General features: G+C 36.9%; 1 protein-coding gene and 1 long non-coding RNA gene across 8 annotated transcripts in view; one reads left to right on the forward strand and one right to left on the reverse strand.

Moving 5' to 3' along the window:
* Positions 1-26,507, forward strand: part of RPAP2 (RNA polymerase II associated protein 2) — a 51,518-nt gene that overhangs the window by 13,616 nt on the left and 11,395 nt on the right. For 6 of the 7 annotated variants that reach the window (XR_008824712.1, XR_008824714.1, XR_008824713.1 and 3 more), the window contains exon 11: positions 4,793-4,861. Coding sequence is in view for 2 of the 7 variants with exons in the window: in XM_056356493.1 (XP_056212468.1) it covers positions 4,793-4,861 (69 nt within the window). In the remaining 5 variants the exon portion in view is untranslated. Of the gene's footprint in view, positions 1-4,792; positions 4,862-11,799; positions 11,883-26,507 lie in introns of all 7 variants that reach the window. The other variant, XR_008824716.1, reaches the window with a different exon arrangement.
* On the reverse strand, positions 10,878-26,507 carry LOC130157178 (uncharacterized). The gene is made up of 2 exons (XR_008824717.1): positions 24,947-26,507; positions 10,878-11,270 (listed from the first exon to the last, which is right to left on the reverse strand). It is a non-coding gene; the product is annotated as an uncharacterized LOC130157178 (long non-coding RNA).

The following is a 26,507-nucleotide window of genomic DNA, read 5'->3' on the forward strand; positions in this document are numbered from 1 at the left end:
TTTAAAGGAACACTTGCAGTTCAGCCTCCTTTGGGCAGCATTTTATTCAATCACCACTGCTGGGAAACACACTAGAGGGATCTCAAGAGACATTTTAGAATGGTTAGAGCTCTTCCCAAACAAAGTCCCTCAGTGCCTGTAAGCTTTTGTTACGAAAACTGAGATGTCAAATAATTCTCCAGAGTGTGTAAGAGCACTTTGTTAAAAGATCAAGAGAAAATTAGCTATTTATATATAAATTGAGGCTAAACGATTATGTTTGTGAAAGTCTGGTGGGGTTTTTTTAAGCACAATATTTCATATTGAAAATAGAATTTCATCTCTATCTTACGGTTGCAAGTATTTTAATTCCTTTTATGGAGCTCGTCATTGACATTGAGCTCTCTCAATGAGTATGATACAGTTGTTTCCTAAAGATGTGTTCAAGACTTTTTATTACAGCTTTGTCTTACCTTGTTTCCAAGACAATCTTCTAGCTTTTAAGTATGTATCATGAGTGTATGTGATCTAGTGTATATGCTCACTAATAGGCTTTTACCTATTACCCTTACTAAGTGGAATTTTAAGTTCTGGCTTTCAAGTCAATTAGCAATACTTTGTGATAGACAATGTTCTGTATGGAAATGTGAAAGTACCAGAACATTAATCATCTTTTCTCAAGTAAATGGGCTTCTCTTGAAGAGAGCCTGAAGTTAGAATAGTAGCTTATTTGGGCTGGTTGTCATCAAACTAAATTATACTACAGTATGTAAATATGTTGCTGTCTTTTGGGGCATAGTGGAGCTGTCTTTTATGGTTAAATTGGTCTAGTTGAAGCTTGAAGAAAAACAGTCTGTGCTTTAGTATTTGCCTGTGCTGACCTGGATTAGTTAAACTTCGCTCATCTTGGTGCAAATACTGGAAAAATCGTAGATAGCTGAGGTCCCCTAAAGTCACAACTTTGTCCTAATCACATGAAGTCAGCTTGCTGCCTTACAGAATAGGCAAACAGCCAAACTAACAGGTCAGATTCTTGAAGTCAAATAAGCCTACACCTGAGAATCCGGATGTGTGAACACAGAGGCTGCTTCATTTGCAAACATGCTGATGACTTCACTTTGCAGCAAAGATAAATTGTAAATTGGAAGAAAGACAATCTTGTCCATTTGGGGCACATTTTTTTTCTTTTTCTCCCAGTGTAAGAACATGGACATACTGGGTAAAACAAAGACAGCAAGTATGGACCTGTTCAGCCGAATGTTTTTTCACGAGATGTACATTTGGTACCAATAACTTGATGCTACTAGCTATTAGTCAAATTCATAGCAACATGTTAAAAATTGAGCTCATAGATTCACAGATGACAAGTATTTTCTCATTGTAAGGATAACCAAACTTTAGAAGGAAATAACACTCAAGACTATAATTTATAAATAGGTATAAAGAAAAATATACTTTAAAAAGATGGTTTTATGTTAAGCAGTTACATTTTCTTGCATTTTATTCATAATACGTGATGCTGGGGGCCTGTTAGGGGATAACAATTCACCATAATGAACCTGGTGTCCATCTGCCATGCCCCGTTGGACAGTGTTCCTGTTACCAAATTGTTTCCTAGAAATCCCGGGAAATGCAATCCTGCTGAGGAAAGGGTGGTGAGCTCCTGCATTGCTGAGTTTCTTTCCTATAATTTCAAGTTCATTGTGGCCCCTGTCCCACGTTCTTGTACAGACACTTAGGGTTGTGCTTAGATCTGCTGCCGTTTAAAAATCAGGCCAGCATTTGCTAGTGGCGTTCTGGTAGCAAAACTTGCAGCTGATGGTAGTTAAATGGAAAGACATCTAAAAGAAAAGAAGTAGAATCAACTGTGTATGCTCTTTCTCTGTGGTTTTTGGGTTTACTTTTTTTATTTACTAGTTACCTTAACCTTGGACTCCCCTGTATTTCTACAACTCCTGTATCAGACTTCACTTTCTTTGCAGGCTGGGCACTGCAAATTGGGAGGTCATTTGGGATGGAATTTTTATGCATCTTACTCTTTACTCCTCTATCCTCTCAGCTTCTGCCACTTGGATCCCTTTGCTCAGTCTGAGCTCCTTCACAGAGTATTAAAACTACTGCATGGGTCCTGCTGCCTACTGGATGGTAGAAGCAGTCAAGTCCAGCTGCAGTGTGTCTTGTTGGGGTGAACCACAACACCCACAGACTAGCAGCTAAGCAACCCACACAACTGTTTGGGATCATCCCAACTTTCTTGGCTTACGTATCCTGCCCTGCAGAGGCCAAGAGGGTAGAGATATTCTGTTTTGAAAAGTTGTGTATTATTTGCTTTCTTTGGGTAGGTGAGGGAGCATTTAGCCAAGCTCCTTAACAGAAAAAAATTTAGTGCAAAACTGAACTAATGTACACAAAGTTTTGTACAGTTTTAACATTTCCACATTATGTGTTTCTGACAGAAATCCAGTGACCTCTGTTTCATGGATTTGGCTAGAGGCAAGACAAAGAATTAATGAACCATTTTTACAGAGGACTTGCACTTCCCTGTTTTCTGAAAGCTTGCTCTTCAGAGGCCTTGGTGTTGACACACAGCTTGTTCTGGAAAGTGATTGCCCTTCCACTGCTCCTTATTATTTAAGGCTTCACACCTGTAGGTTGCTAGCTTTAGTCTGATCTGCCTGAAATGTTTGGTTTTTTTCCAGCTGCACAAGTGTTTTAGGACAGGTGTTGTACTGAAAGGTTACTCATTGTGGAAGCCTGACTGTTCATCCAGTCCAGTGACAGTAGTACATCAGCAGATCCATATTGCCATATCCTGCTGGTTATCTGTGTCTTTTGACTACCTCCTTCATAACTAGCATATTGATGGCAATGACTAGTGTTCAGACCTTGCCAATCAATACTAACATTGAATAAGAGTTAATTGACACAAATAACTGCATCTCTCAGTTTGCGTACAAGAATGACACCTTCCTGTGCTCTAATCAATAGTAACTCCTTGTAGAGCATTGAAATAAAGCTGCTTTCTCTATTTGACAGAGTTTTCCCAGGTGGCTTGGAGCTGTCTCTTCCATTGTGTCTCATCATAGCCGATTAACTGGAATGTTACATATGAATTGCCTGTCAAGATGATTCCGTCAGGCATTTCTTGGTAGTGTTTATCACTGTCACCAGTATTGAGTCAGGATGTTCAGCCTTTGTTTTGTCTCTTTTTCTATAGCCAGAAAATGTAAGTTTACCAGGTACAAGCTTTGTTGCCAACTAACGCCATCAGCTATTTCAAATAGTAATTGGTGAACATGATTCTTTTAATAAGAAAAATAATGTGTTTCCGAGAACTATCGGTTCTAGTTTGATGTGACAATTCCTATACACGTAGTACAAAACACCGCACATGTAGTACAAAACATGGCTTTTCCTGTCATTACTTAACAAAACTCGGGCTGTTGAGAGACTACTTGAGTAATCATTGCTTCAAAATCTTACTTTTGTTCAAAGACTTGGAGATTTGAGGAGAAAAATAGGATAATACTGCTTTGATCATTACTATCCTTGATAAAAATTAATTTTATTAATATCTTCCTAAATTAGGGAAACACAGAATGATCCTATAAAACATGTTATTCATAGCTGCATTTTTAATGACCATTTTGAGTATAATTTGGGGGGATTAATTAACAGAATTTGAATTTTAACAATGACAAGTACAAATACTTTTATTTTTCCACCTTTTTAACACATTTATAGGGGGTAACTATATACTTGCCCAAAGAAACAAACAAACAAAAAATCTTACTGGGGAAGAAAACCCTGGGTTTGAATTTGTTGCCAGGTATTTAATTTTATGCAGCCACCCATCTTCACCAATGCTTGTAGAAGTGAGTATGAATGATAGGGTAGCTTCATTCTGGATCTGGATTTAAACAAGGCTGCATAGAAGGGAAGCTGAGAGCAAGGACACAAACATAAGGAGGTGCTTGACCCAGGATGGTGTGCTCTGTCTGAATAAAATTAACGCTGCTAGCCTTTTTGGGTACCCACAGAACCACAGCTTCAGTTGTAGCTGTGACTTTTCCATGAAACTGCTTGTCTTGAACACCATGGGCCATGCCTAAATTCAGCCATAGCAATTAACACATGAATTGTTTTAAGTCAGATTAACATTTAACTTAAAGCAGATCTGTCTTACGACAAATTTAAGCCAAACAGATCAGCAGGTATAAAAATGCAGCAGCACTTTTGTTGAGCACCCATGTGGTTCTTTATTTGCTCCTCATTTTCTTGCTCTTATATGCGCACTGGCTCCCATTGCGTAAGTTAGAATTCTGGGTTTCCCTTTTAAAAACAAGAATCATCAGAAGATTGTGCCTGGTACCTTATAAAATCCAGTCAGTTTCTGCAACATTAGCTTTTACAGCAAATCTGGATCTGAAGCCAACAGGGAGGAAACTAAGTGTAAGAAGGTCTGTCTTTTCAGAAACACATGTGCAATTCCTGAGAATTTCCCAGTGGTATGAGTGAGAGCAGAGCCCTCACAGTAGCCAGGACTATTTGTGACCTAATAATTAGCTTCTTCCCCATCCCACTTTGATGTAGAAAAAAAAGACACATTGGGAATTCTGGGACTCCTCAATTACAGGGTAAGATTAGAGAGAAGTCTGGAAGCTGGTGAATTACTCAGTACAGCTGTCATTGCTACATTGTAATTCAGTGTATTGAGTCTTTTATGGTAGCCTTAAATCAAAATTCAGCAGTTAAAATCTGTTTACTTTCACTCTGAGATGTTCTAATTATTTTTTTTTAAACTATTTTTCAGGTTAACAAACAGAAATATTATTCACAAAATGCCTGAATGGACTCTAATTGCTATTGTCTTGTTATCTGTGTAAGTACCCTTTAATGTCAAATATTCTCATGCACAACTGTCTAAACTAGCCTATCAAGACAATATTTAAATCAGAGAGAAAAGGCGGGAAAGATTGCTTTAACTGGGGAATCAAACAGAAATATTATTTTCATGCAAATAAACTAAATTCTCTTGACAAAACAGGATTGTCCCACTTGCAACAACATGTTAATAATGGACAAACTTAATGTTATGTTAAAAAAAGTTAAGCTTTAGGGAGTTTTAAAGAGGGCTGCTGGGGTGAAGGAGGAGTATACTTCACTTTCTTCCATTTGCAGCTGACAGACACTCTTCCCCTTTCTGACAGCAAGACAAAATTATGTGCATTGTATTATTTGGATTTGGCATAACTGTTACAGTTCTCATTTCTCATTTGACTTCTAATTTCTTAAAAATTTCACTTTCACGATTAAAGTTTAATTATTTCCATAAAGATAGGGTGTGCTTCTAAACATGTTTGCTTGAATAGTCTAGCAAACTTCTTTGAGAGGGGAAAGCCTTTTTAGCAACTCCCAAATTTCTGAAAGGAATACTGCGACAGAGTATTTTATTTTTTACGAGGATTAGCTTTATTGCTTAAGATTATGATACCTACAGTCCTCCTTAGCTTTGTTCTACTTACTGTAGAATTACTTTCTTTCCAAGGGTTTTTCTAAAGGAAAGTCTGATTTTATTATAGTGTCTTGCAGTAAACCTCTACACAGAGGCATGATCTATAAAAGCTGTAGTCATACGCATCAAGTAACTCCCTTAATTTATATTTTCCAAATTCATGTACATTTCTGAAGTTAAAGATGCAAACTTTGCAGTGTGTAAACCAGACAGTTCTCTCACAAATTCATATTAAACATTTAACATTAGTTCACCTTTTAAGAAATCACTGGTGGTTTCACACAGTGTCAGGCCCTGCCTTTCAGCAGGGTTAAACCATCAAGCAATCTTTGTACGTCTTTCAGCTTGAATTACAAGATTGCAAAAATCTTATTCCAGAGACTGTTTATTACCACACTGCTGCTGCTGCTTTTGGGTTTCCTGGGTCACTGGAGCCTGTAGGACAGAGAGGTACTTACAGACATTCACAGGTCAGGAAGTGTTGTGGGCCAGCCTCATAGCATCCCCAGTACTGCACTTACTTTTCTTGATATTACTTCAGTCTGACACATTGTTCTGGCTTTACTGTCCCAAGGAAGACTATACCAGCAGGCATTAGAGTAGGCTTCAGCGAGCCTTACATCTGTGTCACCCAGCCAGATACCGCTCAAATGATTCATTAAATCAGAACACAGAAAGTAACTTTACTTGAATGCCTTGGCATAAATTTTTTATAAACTATAAGAACAAATCTTTTGTCATTTTTACTATATATTCTTATGGTTGAATTGGTAATTTGTGAAACAGATCTTATGAATTTTTCAAGTAGTTTCTGTACATTTAAGGAAATGGTGACTCTTGTTCAGAAATTAAAATATGTTGCTGGTCTCTCTGCATATGATGAGCTCTAAGTGTTTACATAATGATTGATTGTTTTACAGTTGCTTTAAAATGTTATACAAGTAGCAGGCAGACTTGGTAGCAATTAGTATAAGCAGAACATAGTCCCTTTTTACTTTTGCTTTCTAAGGGTCCACCCGTAAACAAATGAATTATATTTGACCCTAAAATACAGTAGATTTTATTTCTAATATTATTCTAGTGAAATCATGAATAAAACTCCTGTTGACCTCAGCTTATTGTAAGGTTCTTGCAAGCTCATGATCTTCAGATTTTGAACAACTTCTCTTAGCTGCCTCTTAAGAGAGGATGTGGAAGAATGTAGATGGAGTAGAATGAGTATTAAGATTGCTCAAAGATGATGAGTGTTGCATCATTTCTGGAAAGATTAAACCAGAACATTTAATTATTTCGGAATTCTAATCAAACTTGAATGTTTAGTGGAAGCCAGAAGTGTGTAGGGAAAGGGTGCTGAGGCCCTGGGCAACCCCTTGCAGGCAGGTTCTCAGATTGTGGCCCTTTCTCATCTCCAGCAGTCTGCTAAGTAACATGTCGTATCTTATTAATATTGCTTATTAAAAAAATTGCACTCTATTAAGTCTTCTCTGGCTTCCCCTTAGATATACTGAGAGATGATGCATGTTGCAGAATGTGTAATGTCATTTAGATTGCAGAGTTGTATGGGACCAGAGTCGGAGTGGCTGGTTCCTAGCTTCTGTCACTGAAGGAGGAGGACATTTCCAGAATACGTATTCACAGGCGTTGACCTGGTCTCAGACACAGGACAGCCATTTTACTCCTAACACTAAACATTGAAGTAGCCTAAAGCAACACTCTGGAAGAGGATAGTAATTCCTTCCTCTTTCCAGGAGGATGAAGGAGTGTATTACAGGTACCCTGGGGTGCAGGCAGTGTGAGAACAGAGAGTACAGAAGACAGGGTGAGCATGGGATTTCAGGGTGTATCTCAAAAGAAACTACTAAGACCACGAGTATATTTTGGTTTTTGCTTTGTTAGGAAGGGGACAGGGTTGTTTTGTTTAAAGTAGCAACTGTTGGACTTCGCTTGCACACCCATTTCATGCATTGATACTGTTGTGCGCTGCTTCCTTCTCATGTATGGCTAGCCTGTACTGAGGACTCAAACAGTGCACTTAACTTCACAGTGCACTTTCAGAGTGCCCCAGCCCTTTTTGTGTATGCTACTGGGCAGAACAACTATTACCATTACTGTTGTATTGAATTCAAGTGTCATCACTGCTTAATGCTTTGTGTTAAGTTACTATAAAGCTATCCTCTCTTCATTGGAGTGTGCATATTAACTCTTTGTGGGATGTAGCATGTTGCATAGTCATTAACATCTAAGTTTGGTGCTTAAATTAGACCTAGGCTCCCTTTATAGTCTAATGGTACTTGAAAAGCTATTAAAAGTACTTATGTGCCCTTAAGTCTACTGACTATTAAAGAAACTGAGCTTCTAATTACTTGCTCTGAAACAAAGCACCTGAAACTAGACAGTGTGACTGTATTTCTTGAAGTATAAAATGCTGGTGATTACAACAGTGGAGCATTTCCTGTTCCTAGTGAACAGCTGGATTTATTCAATCAAATTATCGTATAAAATATGAACAGCCAGTCTCAGCCTTTATTGAAAATCTAGCCTGAGGCACTCCTGTATGACCAGCACATTCAGCAATGGTGTATCAACCTTCTTAGAGTACACTTTGACAGCCAGAGAATTATGTTCAAATAATTGCATTCATGCCTATCATGGGGTGGGTGACTCTTTAAAGTGATCTGTAGATCAAATTTCTTATTTATTTGTCATTTGTAATAATTTTGGCAGTGCTACATTTCTGTCTTCCTGTTCCAATGTTTAGTATGTTAAGCAGACTTTTTTGTTACAGTAATAGCTACTTCATAATGTACTGTAAACTAGAATACAGAAGTTGTATCTTTTTACCCCAAAGAACTTTGCAAGATACCAAATGAAGCAGATAAATAGATACAAATACAGTAGTTCAAGAAAGGATGGAGAAAGCAGTGGGAAGATGGGTTGCTACACAAGCATGGGCACTTGCTGTTTTTAGTGTATACCCCTGGTACAGTCTAATGGAAAGCTTTCAAGATATTTTCAGGAAATGTCTGCTTTCATCTTACTTATCTGAGCTGGCTGGTTCCAGTGAACTGTGGTCAGCTTCATCTACAAAGCCTATGCAAGAGGTTCCCCTGCTAAAAGCTTTGAAGCATTTCAAAATGTTCTGGGATTAGTTTATAAGCATTTGGCTGCAGTATTTAAAAAAACTCAAAATGACCATGATCACTAAACAAAAGCCATCATTATATGTGTGCAGCCACTTTAGATAAATGTGTCATGTGGAGATGGACTCTAGAGGTTTACTCTCTTGGAGATAACGAACTGGAGAATCTTGGGTTCAAGTATGTGTTTTTACCTCTTTGCACACGAGAGCACATCTATTGCTCAACACTGACATCTCTAAAATACTTTTAAGAGGAATTCAGATGTTTGTGATATCACTGCTGTGTTCTTGTCTGAAAGTGTCTGAATGAAATGTACAAATAAAAATTGGACAGTCAGCTGGGTGATCTTTTATTTAGCAAATCTGATGATAGAAGATTGGTTCCAGGTTTCAGCTGGATCATCTATCATTAAGCTAAAAATATAACTATTTCCCATTTTGAAACAGTTTGCAGGACCAAAAATCAAAAAATTCTTTCTTTTATAGAAGTGTTTGAATGTGGTCATAGTGTTGTCTCTAACTCTACAGATAGAGGCCAAGTGTAGATTATTTTGTGAAATAGAGAAAAGGCAAGTTTTTCTTAACACGTTAAAAAATGAAGAAGTATATTCTTCCCTTTTTCTCTCTTAATTTTAGGTTGTCATTTGGTGAGTGTGAGCTCAAATAGGTTTTCTGTTAAGCAGTTCTTACTTATCAGCACTTTCTAAGCAAACTCAAATCTGCTTATTTTGCATATGGTGGCGGAGATCAGTATAACTTTACTTCCTCTTAGCATGTTCCAGTATTACTTAAGAAACATATAGAATGGTGTTTTGAGGGATTTGCAGTGCTCTTAATTGGGACATTAATCAGTGCCAACTTTAAAATTCATTAAATATCTTCATAATTCATAAGGGAGAAAATAAAAGGAGAAACCTTAGCAGTTTCAAAGAAGGCGTTTCTCCTTATACAAAAAAGCCCCACTGTTGCTGTCGTGCTGTTAGGCAGGAAAGTGACACCATGGATTGCATTGCAGCATACACAGCTGCAGCCTTTTTCCATTCTAGTATTTCTCATGGGTAGCCTTCTGAATGGGAGATTTGGATGCGCTGTGTAACTTTCATGCGTGCCCAGCACAAACTCTATGAGGTGAGTCCAGGATAATTAGTTCTCCTTTGCAGTTTTGGTCCTTGACATCATCGGCAGGAGTGGAGCCTTAGCACACATGGTCTCCTGGGCTTCTGTTGTATGGAGTCAGGGGGGTTGGCTCAGAAAGCTGTCTTCTCTGCATCTGCCAGTTTTGCTGTCCAGTGCAAGGGAAGAGCAAGGTCATGGCTTTCTGCCAAGTGTCTTGGAAATCCCTCTAAGAGATAGAAATCTGCATGCTCCCAGCAGCTGTATGTGTGGGCATTCAGACTGAAGTCATGCCCAACTGTGCAGAGCTGATGGGCAAAGCGCATCACCAGTTACAAATTGTCCTTCATGGTGGTGTTCTTCTGACTAATCTTTTGTTAGAATCTAGAAATACTTTAATGCTGAACAACGTTTTGGATCTTCTGCTTTAGCTGCCTTTGGGAACTTTATATTCCAAATGTACTTGTGAGTTAAGAATCTGGTAGTAGGGAAAAGTACTTTGCCACTTCATTTTTGCCTTTTGTGTGAGTAAGCAGGAGATTTTTGTTGCATCTTCTGTTTCAGCCCTCTGAAACATAGCATACTAGATTTTGGAAGACAGTTTTGTCATGTTGACTCTTTGGGGAGCTAACTCAGTCAGTGGAGTTCACGTCCTATTGAACTCTATGCCACAACTACGATCAAGCTGATGGAAAACTGCCCAGCCCTATTAGAGAGAGAACTGTTTAAAATTTATGGCTCTGGAAAAGGTGTATATATTTAGAAGATTTATTTTGTAATGTCATGTTATTCTTCCTTCAGTAATTGCTGCATACAGCTTTGCTTATTGGAAGTCATGTCATAGTTCAGAGTAAGTTACACAGTAATATAGACAGTTCTGAACTAATGCTGCAAGACCTGCTTAGTCCATGCTGTTAACAGCTGCCCTAACTTAGTTTTAAACTAAATGTATTTTAACTTCATCTGCTGAGCAAACGGAACTGTGAATTTTGCAACTGAATCCTGACACTGTGGCCCTATGAAAATATACTTGCTTCCTTATTAATAATTAATCTTAATACATTCAATGCAAACATTTTTTTTTATCGTGAAACGTTGCCCATCTGTTAAAAGAAAAACATGACTTTGACATACATTTGCATCTTTTATTTTCAGAGTTTTAACTTTATCTTAGTAAACTTTCTGAAGAACGGCCTGTGTTCATAGGGACATGACACATAGGCAGTGGGAAACTACACTGTAAGATGAAAATCAGTGTTGATTTGGCTTGTTGTTTCTGAACTAAAAAAAAAAAAGTAGACACACACACCACTGGAAAGGTTACTACAGCTTCCTAGCACGTGATCCCCAGGTATTTTGTACCAGCAGAATTGTTAGCATGGGTTCTGGATTAATTTGTTTGGTTCTATGCAGAGTCGTAACAGTACCTCTGCCAGGGTAAGTGGTGTGTCCTGGTCGTCTTTGGCACTGAAGTAAATGGTGCACAAAGCAGAAGTGTAGTATTCCTCAACTCTTCTGGAACCACTATAACAGAAAAACTTGGATTGTAGAAAATCCCTGAAAGAGCAGTATCTTTTGAAGATGTAGTCATTCCTCTCCTTATGGTGCTTGATGCAGATTACAGAATGTAAAGCCTTGTAATGCTAAACAGTAAGACAGGCAGTCTAGAGAGACAATACTTCATTTTGGAGATTCTATTTCCCTTTGTCATATTGCTGTTGAAAGTTGTCAGACCTAACGCGGCAGATAGTATTTTTGCTGTGAAGTGTATAATTATTTTTTTTAAGGAGGAAGAATCCCAAAAGTGACTAAAAACATGAAGATCTTAAAAATCTTGCTTTATGAATGAATTATGTATTAAAAACCAAAGTCAATTGAATAACTGAGCTAAGTTATAATTTGCTTGGATCGTAACAGTGGTCCACAGACCTGCTGAAAGACCCATGCATCAAAGATCTATGTCGGTTAGGGGGGAAATAGACATGCATTTTAGTAGCTTTCATATTGATAATGTTATGTTGGAGAATGTTGTTTTTTCTGGAATATTCTACAGGGACCAGGGATAAACTACAAATTACTCAGAGGCATGAAAAATTTGGACAGGAGAGGATTACAACTGATTAATTCAGAAAGGAGGTAAATTATCTATTATGTGATAATTGATAGTGGGCAGTACACTGATAAAGTGGAGACTTTTTTGTGTTCTAATACCATAGGAATTGTTGGACTACATCTTAGTTTGTTACTTCTTGAGATATAAAAAAACTTTGACACCCAGTGGTCTCATCCAGTCTGGCAATTAACTTCTGATCGTGATGTAAGGTGTTAACAGTGAAGGCAAAAAATGTACAGTATTTTCTGAATCCTTTTTTATTTATGAAAACAAAAAATACAGGCTCTTTGGGTATTTGGGTATAAGAAAGGAAGGAAGCACATGTCACTGATAAGAAGATGATGTATAAAGTGTGTCGCTAGGCAGTGGGCTACGATGAAGCATCAGAATTTACAGACAATCTGAGCTAGTGGATTTAGCATCAGGGTGCAGGTGGCTGTTCTAACATGAAGTGTATAATTAAAATAAATACTTGGGGTAAGATGGCAAACATCAGTTAACCAGAATGTTGTATAAATAAACATGAAATAACCATGTATTCATAAAGTTTTGCATGGCATAGTACAAAGAAAGTAAAACAATCATGTCCATAAAAGTGCATGTTCTTCTTTTCCCATTCCTTTCCAAAAATTAAAGCGTGCTTTAATTGGCTGGTAGCAAACATAGTTCACCAGTATATGGGAGCTCAGTCCAGAACCTGCGAAGTGTATATGTATAATTACATGCTATTAGGTGTAAAACCAGCATCAGTGCAAAAACTGTACAGATGCTTGATTGTTTAGAGGCTTGGGGTCTCACTAAGTTTAATTTCATTTTGATGTATACCACATTTACACCCTCTATTCCACAGAAGTGTATATATCGCTATCTACTCTACCCTCTCTGTCCATCTCTCTTTACCCGTCTGATCATTTTAAGAAGACACGGAATAGATCTAACACATTTATCATAAAACTCAGTATTTCTGAGATTAGGTATTCAGTTTTTTAAAAGGTTAAAGAAGAGATGAGAATCATATGGCGCTTCATATTTGTTTCAAACCTCATCACACTCTGCTTCTTTTAGGTATACCTTAATGTCAGTGTACTTTCACAAATCAGTGTTAATAGTGTTCTTCTGTTACAGAGATGGTAAAATTGAGATTAAGGGTAGGAAAGTGATTTACTGGAGATCATCAAGTTAGTAATAGATCTGGAAATAAAAGAGTTAAGCAGGAAAAGTGTTTGGGGGTTTGTTTTGTGTTTTGGTTGGTGGTTGTTTTTTTTTTAAACCTACTGTGAGCTGCATGTCTGGGAAAAGGTGCTTAAGAATTCTTAGCTTTTGAGGACTTCTAAGAACCTCATTTTGAGAGGTCCAAAACTGCACTGGCATTTTTTTCAAAACTGGGAAAGGCAAGCAGAAAAATATTGAGGTCCTTATATTTAACCTCAGAAATAAAAAATTTGGACACAGAGGAAGCAAGTCTCTTTACTCAGCTGCATTATTCCAGGTGTTTGATCTGTGTATTGGACTGAAAGGCACATAATCAAGTTACAGTGTTAGAAGGTTGTGAAACTAAACTATGATCAAATTTATGATCATTGTTTCCATAGTGACTGAGTACAGGTGAGTACATTTTGTAAAGTCAAGTATTGACAAATTATTTACCTAAGCATATTGCATTGTAGCTGTTTTAACTGTAAGACAGTATATTTTATTCAATCCTTATTGAAATTGTTGGTTTTGCATATCACTGAGATAATGAATTGATAGGAATAGATTACCAGTATATGGCAGCAAAAAAGTCCAGCAATTGCGAAAATTATGTATATGAAGCAACATTTAATTCATAAAATGTACCAGGTTTGCATATAAAGGCATCTTTTAGATATTAAATTGCCCCACTTTAGGTGCACAATAATTTATACAACAGTGTATATTTTACTAAGTATTTAAAAGGTTCAGGCTTTCAAAAGCTTACATCCTAGCTTTTTTTAACCTTATAGAGACTTACACCTGTGCTTAATTTCATGTAGCTAAGTAGCCCAAAGATTTCAATGGTGTAGATTCCCGAATTTGAGAGGTGTCACAGGAAGACCTTGTGGAACATAAAAAATAATGAGTAGAAGATGAGAAGGATTTAAAGATCAATGTAAAAATAAATTTTAATTTTTTAAAATTTTGACTAAGTTGAGAAAGAGGGGGAAATAGGAACAAATGGTAGGACTGAGCAGTACCTTTGATTTGTCAGCTGGTTAGCAGGAAACAGACTTCAAATAAATTGAGGCTCTTTAAACAAGGCCTGTCCTTTAGATGTGTACCTAAGAAACTTAGATGTTTTAGAGAGAAACAGCTGATAGCAGTTTCTTCTGGGTTTATATTGTGAACTTTTTTTTGCCTTGGCTTTATGCAGATAAGTAAGCTAAATTGAAGCCTTTTGGAGCAAATGTAAGTGCTTTAAATGGCACACACATACAATTTCTGATGCTTCATGTCTGTGAACTAATGTTGTAGTAACAACTTGGAATATGGTAATATAGAGGTGGGTACCATACTCCATTTGTTTCTTAAAAAATCATCCTGCAGCCATATCTATTTATACAAAAAGGTGAAATACAGTCTCTGATCCAGCTAAACTTTGTATGAAGAGTACTCCCGATAAGAAACTGTAGATGTTGAGCTATTCTTGGTGCTTCCTTAGCCTTCTTGTCTGACTAAAGGTTTTTCTAATCTACTGTTAAAGAAATCTGGAAACTGTTTTGCATATGATTGCCCAAGTAATTATTTTTTGCCAGACCTGTATGATATTTGCGTTGATGGCAGTCATGGTAGTAATTTTTAAATAACTAAGCATTTGAAAATAGAGTTCTTAAATATCATTTTAAGAGGGGGCAAATAGGACCATTACGTATCATTACTGTAATGTTAAAGTAGTCACAGGTCCCTGAATTTGTTGCTGCATTGTAACATCAGGGTTTTTCCAGAGTGTTGGCTGACTTCTTTCTCATTAGACAGACCAAGCCTATGTTAAAAACAGTGATCCCCAAGTACTTCATGAAGCCAACTGCTTAGCATTACAGGATCAGCATAACACAAGCAAACGCTTGCAGGGAATGTGCTGTCATTTTCCACCTGCTGAATGTTCTGAAATGTGTAGTTCCTTTCCTGGACAGTTCCCTGAAGGGAACTGACTTTATTTTATAGAATCATTGAACTATTTAGGTTGGAAAAGACCTCTGAGGTCATCAGATCCGACCATTAGAACCTAGCACTGCCAAGTCCTGCTAAACCATGTCCCAAAGTGCCACATCTATGTGTCTTTTAAATACCTCTAGGGGGTGTGTGGGGGTGTGTGTATATATATATATATCAACCACTTCCCTGGGCAGCCTGTTCCAATGCTTGACCAGCCTTTCAGTGAAGAATTTTTCCAATATCCAATCTAAACCTTCCCAGGTGCAACTTGAGGCCATTTCCTCTTATCCTATCACCTGTTACTTAGGAGACAGACACCCACTTCACTGCAGCCTCCTCTCAGGTAGTTGTAGAGAGCAGCAATAAGGTCTCCCCTGAGCCTCCTTTTCTCCAGGCTTAACAACCCCATTTCCCTCAGACGTTCCTTGCAAGACTTGCTCTCTAGACCCTTCACCAGCTTTATTGCCCTTCCTTGGATGTTCTCCAGCACCTCAATATCTGTCTCATAGTCAGGGACCCAAAACTGAACACAGGACTCGAGGTGCAGCCTCACCAGTTCCGAGTACAGGGGGACAATCGCTGCCCTAGTCCCACTGGCCACACTGTATCTAATACAAGCCAGGATGCTGTTGGCCTTCTTGGCCACCTGAACACACTGCTGGCTGTCAACCTGCACACCCACACACATATGTGTGCATATATAAGGTCAGGAAACTTGCTGAGAAGGAGCATTACAGGAGCAATACTGTATGAGAAGAAACAGTGTTACTTGCATTGCAAGGGTTAAAATAATTGCACAAAGCAATAGACTTGTAAATTTTCTCTCAGCTGAATAAAAATTGTTGCTATCATGTTTATGTGCTACTGGTTGCTCACAGGGAACTGAAATATGGGAATAACGAGAAATGCAATTTTCTAGTTACTTGCTGAGAAGAATTGTATTCTGTATCATTTTACCACAACATAATTATGAGTTACAGAAATTGAGTTTCAGATGTTTGTCTAATTTTTGAGGCATTATTAATTTAATTTTTTCAGTTATTTGTATATACAGTGTACATTCTAAGGTATGTTTTCTTCAAGTACAGTGTACAGCACTGACACAGGTAACACTAAATGGCTATACTGAATTGTTACACCATTTGATGAAATGTCTCACGATAGTTTCTTTGAAGACATGTATTTTAACACGTATTTTGGGTGTGCCTTTGCGTTCCACTTTTACTTTGCCTGTAAAATTAATTGCTGACCTAAACAGAATTTTTTATATGTAAGAAAGTGTTTTATTTGTCCTTCATTAAAAGTCAAAGGTCATCTATCTTAAGAGAAGTTAATATTTTGAGGACAGTCTGAATTTACTCAAGTTTTTTCCTTTTCTGTGTCTTGTATCAGTGCAACATAATTATAAAATCTTTTCATTGCAGGGTCTTTGAAGTTATTCACCTGGCTGTTATAAATAACAGCTGGCAGCTGATGGAGTGATCTTTAACTTTCAGGGGGGAGGAAAAAATGGCATAAACAATAGTTTGTTCGTTAGGTTAAAAAAAATAAAAAGACCCAGTATATTTGTATTTTATTAAATCCATTTTAAACAGTTTCAGTACCTGATAAGGCAGCTATAAGCCTGTTGCCTCAATACATCTCCCCTGCATAGTACAGTTAAAACATAGGGAGCACCTTGCAAAAAATTTCCTTCTACAGCCTAACAGAAAAACAGAAACTGAACTCTTTTATATGGTATGTTAGAGTAGAACCAGCAAAGTACTTTGCAAATGTTCACTCAGCGTCCAAAGCCTGTGTGAGGAGAGCATGATATGACACGAGGGAACTCTGCTGTGCAGCCTGGTCCCAAGGGCATGACCCAACTCTCTAACCAGTTGTATAAAGAGTAGTGTTTGGGCTGGTACAGCTTTAGATGCGCCTTGGATTGTTTTCTGAATTGCCAGTTGCCTGTTTGACTACAAATAACTGATTGGTTAATAGTAAGAACTTTTACCAAATGGTTCGATAAACCTTTGTTATTGTAGGTATGCTTTCCTCTTACTGCTAGTTGTATCCACATGGCTGCACCATAAGTGAAATTTTGGCCCTTTTAAAAGGGAGCGGAAGTTCACTTAGGTTTGGACACAAACTATATGAAAAGTGTGTGAGGAAGGTGAACTTTAAAAGAAGAAAAATATGTTTTCTGTAAGTATATATAAACATCTATCAAAGAGAAAAATTGTTTGACCAGATTTGTGGAAGCTGCGTAGGAAAAAATTAAGATAGTAGAAATGAGTAACAGGGTTAACTTTTGAATGAACCTTAAGTTTTGCCCTATACTGGATTATGTAGGAATTCCAGTTGTTGATTTTACATCGGTGTTTGTAGCATTGATTGAAATGTAGTGGACAAAAATTTTAAACTATGAATAATTTAGTTTCTGTTGCCATCAGAGGATTAAAGTGTCTGTGCTGGATTCTGTGGACAAGTCAGTACACAATAATGAAAGGAAGTTAAATAATAAATAAAACATAAGTTGCACTTTAGCTACAAAATTCTTGTCTTTGTGATGAGAATAGGATCTTCAGGCTATATTTAAAACTAGACCAGAAGTAGCTTTTTTTTTTCCTTAGTAAGAAAATTGCCTCTTTATTTCTGTCAGTTGTTATCATTCAACGCTGTGGCCTTTAGGGTGGTTTATCTTGCATTAAGAAAATAGAATATAGGAATATATTTGGGGAGATCAAAGAAAACTGCCCCTGAATACCGACTTCCCTCTTTGACTGATAGGATATGCTAACAAAGGGCCCCAAATTACAGGTTGCTTTAACTTCAGAGTTGCAAATGATACTGATCACAATTACTTTTTTTTCAACACTAGTATTGTTTAATTTAAAAGACTTAATTCCAGAGATATATTTAAATATTTCTGCATCTTGTAAGTTAGATGCTTCTAGTTCAAGATTGTCTGTCAAATATTAATGTGTTCTAATGGAAAATGTTCACTCTAGAGACAGTCTTTCACTTTTAGGGTATTGGTATTTTTTTTAAGTGTTGAGCTTTTTAAATCATGCTCAGACTAAAGTTATAAGAAACAAGTGGGGTATTTTTAACCAAAGCTGTGAGCATAACAGCTAAATTGCATAAGTTGCAGCTGTAATGTTTTCTAATTTCTGAGTGTATGTTAAAACAGCGTGATTTTGTAACCACTTAATTATACCAAAGGTTATAATTTTTTTTTAAGTTCCCTGGTGTTGCATCTTTAACTTACAGCTACTCTCACATTGGGCTTCAGATCAGCTTTCTGTCTGATACTAACTTTTGCCTGATGAATGTGTTATACTTCAAGGTCTGTGGAAATCCCTGATGTGATTTAAGATCCTTTACTAACAAAATTGCTGTCCCTAGTGTACTGTATCCAGTGATACACTGGTAAGTGAGGGACTTTACCTCAAATTATGCAAGCAGTAAATATACTGTGAAGAACGTTCAGAATTACAGAGATGCTTTGACTTGTTCTGTTAAAATGAGCACCTTTCAGCAGGGGTTCATGAAACAGATAAACGCAGCACGTGTTTCAGTTCACCCCATGAACTGAATGAAGCACTATTATTAAGTGATTGATAGGCTGGCAACACTTCAGTTATACGTACAGACAGATGGTCTATGGGCTGTAATGCACACCTATTTCAATGAGTTTTATTGCTGATCTGTAACACTTGTTGAACTGACTCAATCTAGCCATTTGTCTTAAACAAAACAATTACTTCTGTTTAATCAGTTGTGTTGGAGACTTGATAGGAACATAAAATGGAATCTAAGACTGTATTCTATAAAACTGCTATATTAAAAGAATGGTATTTCTGACTAATCAGCATTTTTATTGCATTGCTAAGCCCATCAAATCTGTAACATAAAAGTAGTGCAAATATATTAGAAGTTTAAAAAAAAACAAAAACCAGCAAACAAAACCAACACAGAACCACAACACCCCAGTCCTTGTGTGTTGATGCAGTAGAACACATTATAATGGCATGGTTGTCCCCATCCATTCATTTAACATGACTTTGTGTATTTCTAGAGGATTTCTAACACTAAATGAGATGAACTGTTACTGAGAGTGATCTGCAGTACCATACTGATAATTAGTTTTTATGAATCTGCTCAAAAGTGTCTTTAAATCTCTGGATGAGGTTTTGTGCTCTCCTACTTACAATGCAAGGAGTAGGAAATTTACTGTGGACAGCTGCCAAGGGAGTCTTGGGCAGCTGGTGAAATTGAAGTACCTTGTATTACTGAAACAACTTTAGGGGCTTCTGTCTTAAGTAATGACATCCTCTTTGGTACCGTCCTATAACCTGCCTTTGGTCCAAGAAGTGGTACAACATGCTCAGCTTGGCTGTCAACCGCTCTAGTGCAGAAGGGTTTGTTCTGGGCTTCTCAGGAGAGCACCTTTTCACCAGTCTTCCACAGGGTCAGTTTGAAAAACAATACTTTTCCTACCACTTGCCAGCAGACATTGCTGCATACAGCTTGTTTCGATCCATGCAGTACCATTCCAATCCTTTATACCTTGCAGAAGCAATCAGAGATTATTTCCCTCATGATTCCAACTCAAAATTGTAGGCACAGAGCTGGAAAGAAGAGTATGTTAGTAGTCTTTCTAAATCTCAAAAGCAGTTGATATTTTGTAATACTGTCCCAGATGTTCACCAAAAAACATATGAAGTATGTGGAGGGGGGAAAGCTGGAAATCTTGTGGTTTTATGGCCTTGTAACTTAATTCTTCTAAGTACCAATTCATTATTCATAAAGATGGGCTGTCCTACATTCATGACTTTGTTTTTCCCAGTCTGGAATTGACTTGTTAGTAGTCTTGCAAGTGTGCATTTTGAAGGGAAATTTGACAGACTTCCAAATTAATTTCCATTATCTGTGACCCACGCAATGGTGGTATTCCCTGCTTTTGAATTAACGGCTTAGACTTCAGTAAGCTGCTCTGTTTTCAGAGCCATTTGATCACACACACAGAAAGAGCACTGGATCACTAACCAGTCCTTGCCAAATCCCAGCAACACGCTTCAGTGTAGAGTTTCCTTTAAAATATTTTTCATTTGTGGCTGAATATTGACAATGCCCTGGAAGATTGCTAGTGTAAAGGATTTTTCTATTCAGGTAGGGTTCTGTTTAATACTTTATTGTAGTAGTTGACAGGTAATGATGAAAAACTCCAGAGTGTGTCTCCTGCATGCTTATGTTGCTTTATGTTTTTTAGCATTGTTTCTCCTAAACTAGTCCTTGTTAACAATGTGACATGACTTTATGTCATATCAATGGAGCAAATAAGCTTGAGCATAGTGCTAGCGGCACATTGCTGGAATGGCTGCTTGATCTCGGGGAACCTTTAATAGCTATGTTAAATCACCCCAAACTGGTGTTAGAGGCTTGTAAGCGCTCTTACTCTTTTAAGTGTACCTAGTGCATGTTACCAAGACCTTCAGGTAAAGTGCTTGGTGGGATGAGAGGACTAGATTGCTCATAACCATGGTCCAATTTTTGACTGTCCACAGACAGTAAAAAATGCATTGGAATTCCTTGCAGGTAGAGACCCTTGGCAAGAGTCTATTGATGGCGCCTTGATCAGAGGCTTGTTGGCACGCTCCCTGTAGCACACATGCAGTAGTCTGTGGTTTTGGAGTCATAGAATCATTTAGGTTGGAAAAGACCTTTGAGATCATCACATCCAACTGTTAACCCAGGACTGTGCTTTTTAAACATCTCCAGGGATGGTGATTCCACCACCTCCCTGGGCAACCTGATCCAATGCTTGATCACCCTTTCAGCGAAGAAATCTTTCCTAATATTCAATCTGAACCTCCCCTGGTGTAACTTTGGGGCCATTGCAGAGAGAAATAAGGTCCCCCAAGTCCCTTTTGGGGAAGGAAAAAAAATTAAGAAGTACTGCCAGCTCTTGCTTCATTTCCATGTTCTGAAATTAGTGTTCAAGAAACTTTTGTCATCATTAGTGTAACTTTGTCACTCTGATAGAAAAATAGTTATCAATCGTGTTGGTTATAATGAACTTTGAAAATTAAGTCTTAAATGCCGAAAACAAAAGGTAGAAAGAAACTGAGAGACTTAAAAAGAAAGAAACTTTTATGTTGTAATGATTATGTTAAGAGACTTACTCACAGTGCTCAAATGCCTATAACTGGCAAAAATGTTTATTTCCTATTTTCCAAAGCTTTGTATGGAAGGACAGGTGGTGCTTGCCTGTTTGGTCATTCTGCTTTATAATTCTGTTCTTGCTCAGGTTCCAAATAAGGTAAGGGACTGAAATAATTGTGTTCAGATCCATGGCTTCTGCCACAATCACTTGGTTTTACTTTTTTAAGCTTCTGCCATTAGGAAAAGTTAGGAAGACAGGCTATACTTACCTTTTTCTAGGAGGAGCTTATTATTATTTTTATTGAGAACAAGCATATAGCTTTTCTTCATAAGTATACAAGTGCTTTGCATGATACTTTGTAAATTTATGTGCACTCATTCTCAACACTTTCTGAGTAATTTTAAGTGAGCAATTTTGTGTAACGGAAAGGAACAATCTTTTAAGTGGCTATGCTCTTAACCCTATTTTCAGACATCTGTCTCTGCCTGGCTGATATCACAGTGGTGGCTTTGAAAATTTAACTTTTTTCAAAGGGGATCACCTTAACTAAAAATCCAGAAGGGTATTCCTGAGGTCCAGTGTCTGAGGGGAGGATGGTGCTGTACAATGAGGGCTTTTTTTAGAAGGGATTATTCACACCTTTGGTAGGAAGTGCCAGTCAGTGCTTTAAACTACATAAAGATATCACTCCACCATCATATTTTCTGAATGTATTCAGCTGTCTTGATTAAGGTCTGCATAGATCTAAGAAAGAGTTGTGCGCATTACCATATCAATTAATTAAATTTACTCTATATAATGTGACTGACTTCTAAAAATATTTTAATTTAGATTAAACTCCTAAGTATACTTGTGAAATGTTTTTGTAAGGCAAGTAGCTCATAGAAAGCAAGGGTCTTGAGATGAAGCACTGAAACTATGTAAATGTTTTGCGGTAGCCAGATGTCATTTAATAGCTTAATAATAATAGCTTCGTCTTCACATGAATTTCTTTTTTTTTTTTTTTCTTGAACATGTAACATATGTGGAATAGCCAGCAAATACAAATTTTATCAATCAGATATGGTTTGACATTTTTAACACTTTTTAAACTTTACAAAGACCTGTTTACCATATGGTATAAGTGGGTGTGCAGGAAACGACACTGCTTCATGAAGTCTGATACATACTGTACTACTTTTCCATGAACTGAGCGTGAATGTTTCCTTTTAACGGGTGTGCTGAAGGCAAGCCTTTGAAGCATGGGTGTGTAACTTAGGCAGTAACATTTATGTTTGTGTACTTCTGGAGGTGATTGTTTTAAAATCACTTAATCCTTTAGCTTGTTTTATTTTTATTTGGCGTCATTCACAAAAAGTTCATTCCACATCCATGTGGCAGCATGTGAAAGAAGTAACAGAAAAGCATTATATTTTTCTTTCTTTTTCTTTTCTATTGCATTGTTGCAGTAGCCAGTTATTGTGGTCCCAAGTATCCTATTTCCTGTTTATATTCTACATCTTTTGAAGATGCTGCAGTTTCGAGGCAGTTCCATCATCCTTAAACTGAAATCCTGTATATTGTTAAATTGAATTAGTCATGATAGTTTCCTCAGAGAGAGGGTCATGGCAGCTTTCAGTGTCTTGAAATTGATTTCAAATACTGCTCTGGCTTATTTGCATACAATTATGGTTTTATTCATGCAAGGATGAGAGCACTGCCCTTAATGCTCTGTTGGGCAGTATGTTGACTATACATTGGACCAGTACATAGAGCATGGAACTTAGCACTCGGTGCAAACTAGCAGCTTGTGCTTGCTCCTTTTGTAGACAGAAGCTTCTGCTTCTGTTCCAACAGCCACTTAAAAGTAGAAAAGTATTTGACGATAACTGCTTTTCAAATGACAAGTTAAAGCATTATTTAAATGCCAAAACGACAGAGTTTTCCAAGATCAAAATGTTTGCACATACATTCGTGTTTAACATGTTGTTTCATCTAGATGCGATTTTTAACTAATTACTAGAAACTTACATATGCCTCTCTGAAGTTACTTTTTTATTTAGTCTCCGTCTTATCAGATAATTAGTAGCTTAATCAGCTTTTAAACAGTGGTCAGGTAAGGGAAAAAAAATTATCCACAGTTAAAATGTCTGGTTTTTTTAACTTTGTTTCTCGGTATTTAATGCCTGGCAGTTTCTCTGGCAGTAGCAATACCTTTTTCTTTCTGAGTGTGGGCTATAACAGCCACTCTTTAAACAGAGTGTGTTAAACAGGGTCTGATAGTTAGGACATGCTTGTAATTCATGGAACTTTCTAATATCACAGACTGCAGTTCAAAAAAAATCTATATAAATAAATATATTATTATATATATACACAAATATATAAAATATGCATATATTAAAAAAATAGACTGCTTAGTATGTGAGCCTCATGGTATAAAGGTTTCCGTTTTAGAATATTACTTAAAACTGCACAGGTTTTCTGCTCTTTTTGAAAAATAACATCCTTATTAACATCCTCTTAAGCCCAAGGCAGGGTGAAGAAAATTCAGCTAAAAATGCATGTAAATCTACAAAATTGCCAAGAATGTTTTGCAATGTTACAGCCACCTCGCAGCAGAGAAAGTCATGGCTGTTTATGCCACCAGTCTTTCTTCATACATAACCTACTTAATCCTGAGAAGGGCGAATGGAAGACTAGTAATACGACATCTCCAGGTCTTTCTCCCGCTGTCCTTGTCACCAGACTAACATTCTGAAATGGTCACTCAGGCACTTCCTCTGCTCCCCTGCTGATAAAGCATCATAAGACAAAAACCAACCTGCAGATTGCCAACCCTTGGCAGGGGCACTCTTTTACTAGTTTAAACAGTAACTGCTGTACTTCTCCCCAGGAAAGAAATAACTCAGTCCTGTCTGTCATGAAGGACATTACAAACCTAACGGCTTCAGTCCAGAAATCACAAATCCAACTGTGAATACTTTTCTTTTGTGGGAGAGTTTATGTAGCAGAGTTTGTGTATACATCTGTTTCTTTCCACACTGTGGCCTTACTTTGAGCATCTCTTAAAAGTCCTTCTTGCCAGGTGTTAGTGTTTGGTTGTTGAAATACTTAGTTAAATGTGTATGTACTGAAATGGAATCCAAAAAGAAATGGGAAATCATTCAACACATTAAAAGTCTATTTATTAATCAAAATCAAAAAAATTTATTTACTCTATTTACTATGTCTTGTAAGTTCCTTTGCGTTGTCACTGTTTTTGCTTAATTAAAAACAATCCTCTTTTATATGCAGCTTTCTTCAAGCAGAGATGGTTTTAATGCCAATGACTGCAGGGATATCGATCTCAGTTGTTACTCACATAAAGGCTTTCTGAGCTGGAAAGTTTTTAAGAAGCTGTAGACTACCTTAAGTTCCTTATTAAAGAACATAATTTCACAAATACACTCTAAAATAACTCTTTCCTATATAGTGTCAATGGCATTATTTTATCTAAATACAGTATTCAAGATGAATTAGCTATTGCTGGGATATGAGCTCTTGTTAAATGATCTTGTCAGTAACATTTGGTGTTGAAGTTACTTAACATTCGGCATAAGCTTTAATACTTGTTTTTGTTCTTTTTTTGTTGTTCTTTTTTTTTTTCTCCTTAATATTTGTCCTTAGGAAGTAGATCCAGCTATTACTACCTTTGCCATACTTTGCAGAGAACAGGAAAGGACTTTAGGATAAAGATAGATTTGGATAAAATTAAAGCACAAATGAAAATGGACAGCTCACCTTTTCACCTCATCTCCATACAGATATATGTATGTAGATGATCTGCTTGGTGATGGCTCCTTCCAAACTGATGAATAAGTTTTAGCAGCAGCAATATGCATGTTTGGTTGTGGATCCTTTGAAGATTATGCCTTCCCTTGCTGTTCTTGTTGATTCTGGAACTAAATGTGTGCTTTACGGTTTCCGTGATCTGAGATGACGAATAACACTCTCTTTAGGGATGCGCACCAATGCCGTCTTAATTTCCATTGTCTGTTCTTATGTATGTACTTTACTCTCCTAGCTGGCAACTACTTTCAACTTCCATTCATTGTAACTTTTAAATCAGTGGAAACTTGATGAACTCCATCTGCTTAGCAGTTCAGAAAATCAGGCCCAAATGGAAGATTTTCTTTAAAGTGTTTTTGCTGAATAGCAAATTTTGAAAGGCCAAATATTGTTTGAATTTTAAAGCTAAACTTCATGAGCTGAATTCAGAAATAGTTTCCTCCATCTCACACCTCCTGCTTGGATTCTGTTACTTTTCTTAAGGACTGTAAGACTGCAGGCACTTTAAGACTTTAAGCACTTAATTTTGTTACCAAAACAGAAGGTAGTTTCACTATAGCAAATCTTTGCTGTAGTATTAGCTTTAAAACTGAAGTTTAGCATCCCATATGAAAACTTCTCAAGATTAAGTTAGCTTTGTTTTAGTTTTGTCCAGCTTTCTTAAAGCTTATTTTTTAAATGGTTCAGGATGTAAGAAGTGTAATTTAAACTGCTTTAAGGTAGACTGTCAAAACTAAGAAATGAAACTGCTCCGATTACTCACACAATTCCTCCTCAGATTCAGAATTTAATTGAGGTCACGTGCATCAAGTAAAATTAATAATAATCCATAATGCCTCTATAAGAGCCTTCTAAGCGTTTAGAGAAGTCTTGGCTTAAAGCAAAATGCATTTGCTATTTTGACATACTCTGTGTTTTGTGGCGTATGGAGCAGGGAGACAACTGCCCGAGTAAGTGACCTTCTTGAATGTCTTTATGAAGTTTGACAGTGTGTGACTTACCAGTTCAGTACAACTTCTGTCAAAGAGCCCTGTTAATAATTTGTAGTTAAAACATTCTTGGTTACTTTAGGGTAAAAAGCTCTTTTATATTTTACTTATACAAAGAACTATACAGCTTTTACAGTATGAATGTTTAGGAAGTTTTTGGTAAAGAAGAAAATAATGACTGATATATTTCCCTTTTTTATGTGTAATTATATAACACTTTGCACTTTGTTTTGAATTTTGTTTGTCTACATTATATAGCATCAATATACAACTGATTGGAGGCATACAAACTACTAGCTCATTTTTTTCTAATTAGATTTTTTTGTTTGTTTCACTACATATTAATAAAAATTTGTATTTTGGTACAGTTATTTGGTATTATATATAGTACATACAGTCTTACATACTGTAATGATACAAATGTGATGTTATAAACTGCCTTTCTTCAATCTCACAAGCTTTGCTTTTTTACATCTGACACTGCAAAGTCACTTTTCTGTATTAAATGTTTGTTTTTGGGGTGT

Source organism: Falco biarmicus, chromosome 11 (assembly GCF_023638135.1).
Source record: "Falco biarmicus isolate bFalBia1 chromosome 11, bFalBia1.pri, whole genome shotgun sequence".
In the NCBI taxonomy this organism is placed as follows: Eukaryota; Metazoa; Chordata; class Aves; order Falconiformes; family Falconidae; genus Falco; species Falco biarmicus.